General features: G+C 28.4%; 1 protein-coding gene across 1 annotated transcript in view; it reads right to left on the bottom strand.

Annotated features, from left to right (window-relative positions):
- Positions 1–1,403, bottom strand: part of DNAlig3 (DNA ligase 3) — a gene marked incomplete at its 5' end in the record, with an annotated part of 68,748 nt that overhangs the window by 39,413 nt on the left and 27,932 nt on the right. The window contains 1 exon segment of the mRNA XM_067046830.1: positions 912–1,018. Coding sequence (XP_066902931.1) covers positions 912–1,018 — 107 coding nt within the window.

Genomic DNA, 1,403 nt, shown 5'->3' with positions numbered 1-1,403 from the left:
TTTTTTTCCTTTAGTTAATTATAAAATCCTTTCATAGTTCCTGTTGCGGCCAACATATGCTTAATAATTGATCTGTTATGGTTGTAAGCATTGCGTATTACCATGTTTGGTTTAGGCTACAAAGGTATTAATAATACCAGTTTTATATAAATACACCGGGTCAGTGGCCCTTATCTCTCTACCGACTCTGATGTTTGCTTCAAGCAACGGCAGTTGGCTCTTCTGTTCTCTGAGGAAATTTCTCGATGGGAGGCTCTTCTCCTCCAAGAGGACATTTCTCCAAAAGGGGCCCCATCACCCAGGGTAACATATAGATTATTTTATTCATAAAGTCGCACACAAAAAAACAATATTTTTTTTTTTTTTAATTTTTAAAAATAATTTTAATTTGTATTTTTAGAAGTTCAATTTTTTTATTTTTTCTAGTTTGTATGGTTCTATCTTTGTCTTTTTTAGTTTTTTTTACTTTAAATACAGCAATAAAAAAATTCAACTATATAATTCTTTTCTTCACCTTACATGGTTGGGCTAGTAAAGGTTCCTTTTGAACCCCTACCTGCCGTAACAGTCCCTATTTATACAAGTTATGTTACTTTAACAATGCAAAATAATTAATTATTTCAAATAAACAAAATTTAAAAAAAAATTGCACTGTTAAGCTATATAAATGAGATTATGAGATAGCTGATAATAAGCACCACTTTATTGAACATTGATTGAGTGGAAAATCCTAAATAAAAAAAAAAAATAAAATAAAATAAATCTCTACTTAAAGGAATGAAGCAAGTGGTAAAATAATAATTGACTTTAAATTTATGAACCAATATAAAACAGGTAGTGATTCTAAAGAAGTAATAATCTTTATACAAAATAAGGATAAAACAATAACACTAAAAAAAATGTTTTCTTACCCTACTAAAAAGTTTTATTATCTGTTTTGCTTGTAAATTGTAAACTCTTTTTATGACACCAGGAAGCAATAGCCTTATCCATAATCCCAAATCTCCTTTAAACGATTCTGAAAAATAAATAAAAAGAAAGAGATGAGGTCCATTCAGGTAATTATGTATACACCAAAGCTACATTCCTCATTACCTCTGAGGTATATATACCTCATGTAGAACACTGTCAGTTCAAAGAAATTTATTCTCATACCTATATACAGTCTTAATAATTACCAAGTAGAATTTTTAATCTGACAATTTCATTAATAAATTAATTATATAATAAATCAATAAAGGAAATAAAGAAAATAAATAAAAAAGTAAGTAGCAGGAATGTTATATAGTGCCTCAGAGTACATTCCTTATCTTGTGCTGCTACCTGTTGTAAAGATTATGAACTATGCCTGTTTTTCCATAACAAGAGGTCTTGATATAATTTGAAAACATTTTTTAGTGTGT

Source organism: Halyomorpha halys, unplaced genomic scaffold (genome assembly GCF_000696795.3).
Source record: "Halyomorpha halys isolate HHAL.00 unplaced genomic scaffold, Hhal_1.1 Scaffold1059.1, whole genome shotgun sequence".
NCBI classification, from domain to species: Eukaryota; Metazoa; Arthropoda; class Insecta; order Hemiptera; family Pentatomidae; genus Halyomorpha; species Halyomorpha halys.
This window is presented reverse-complemented; position numbering and strand designations above follow the sequence as displayed.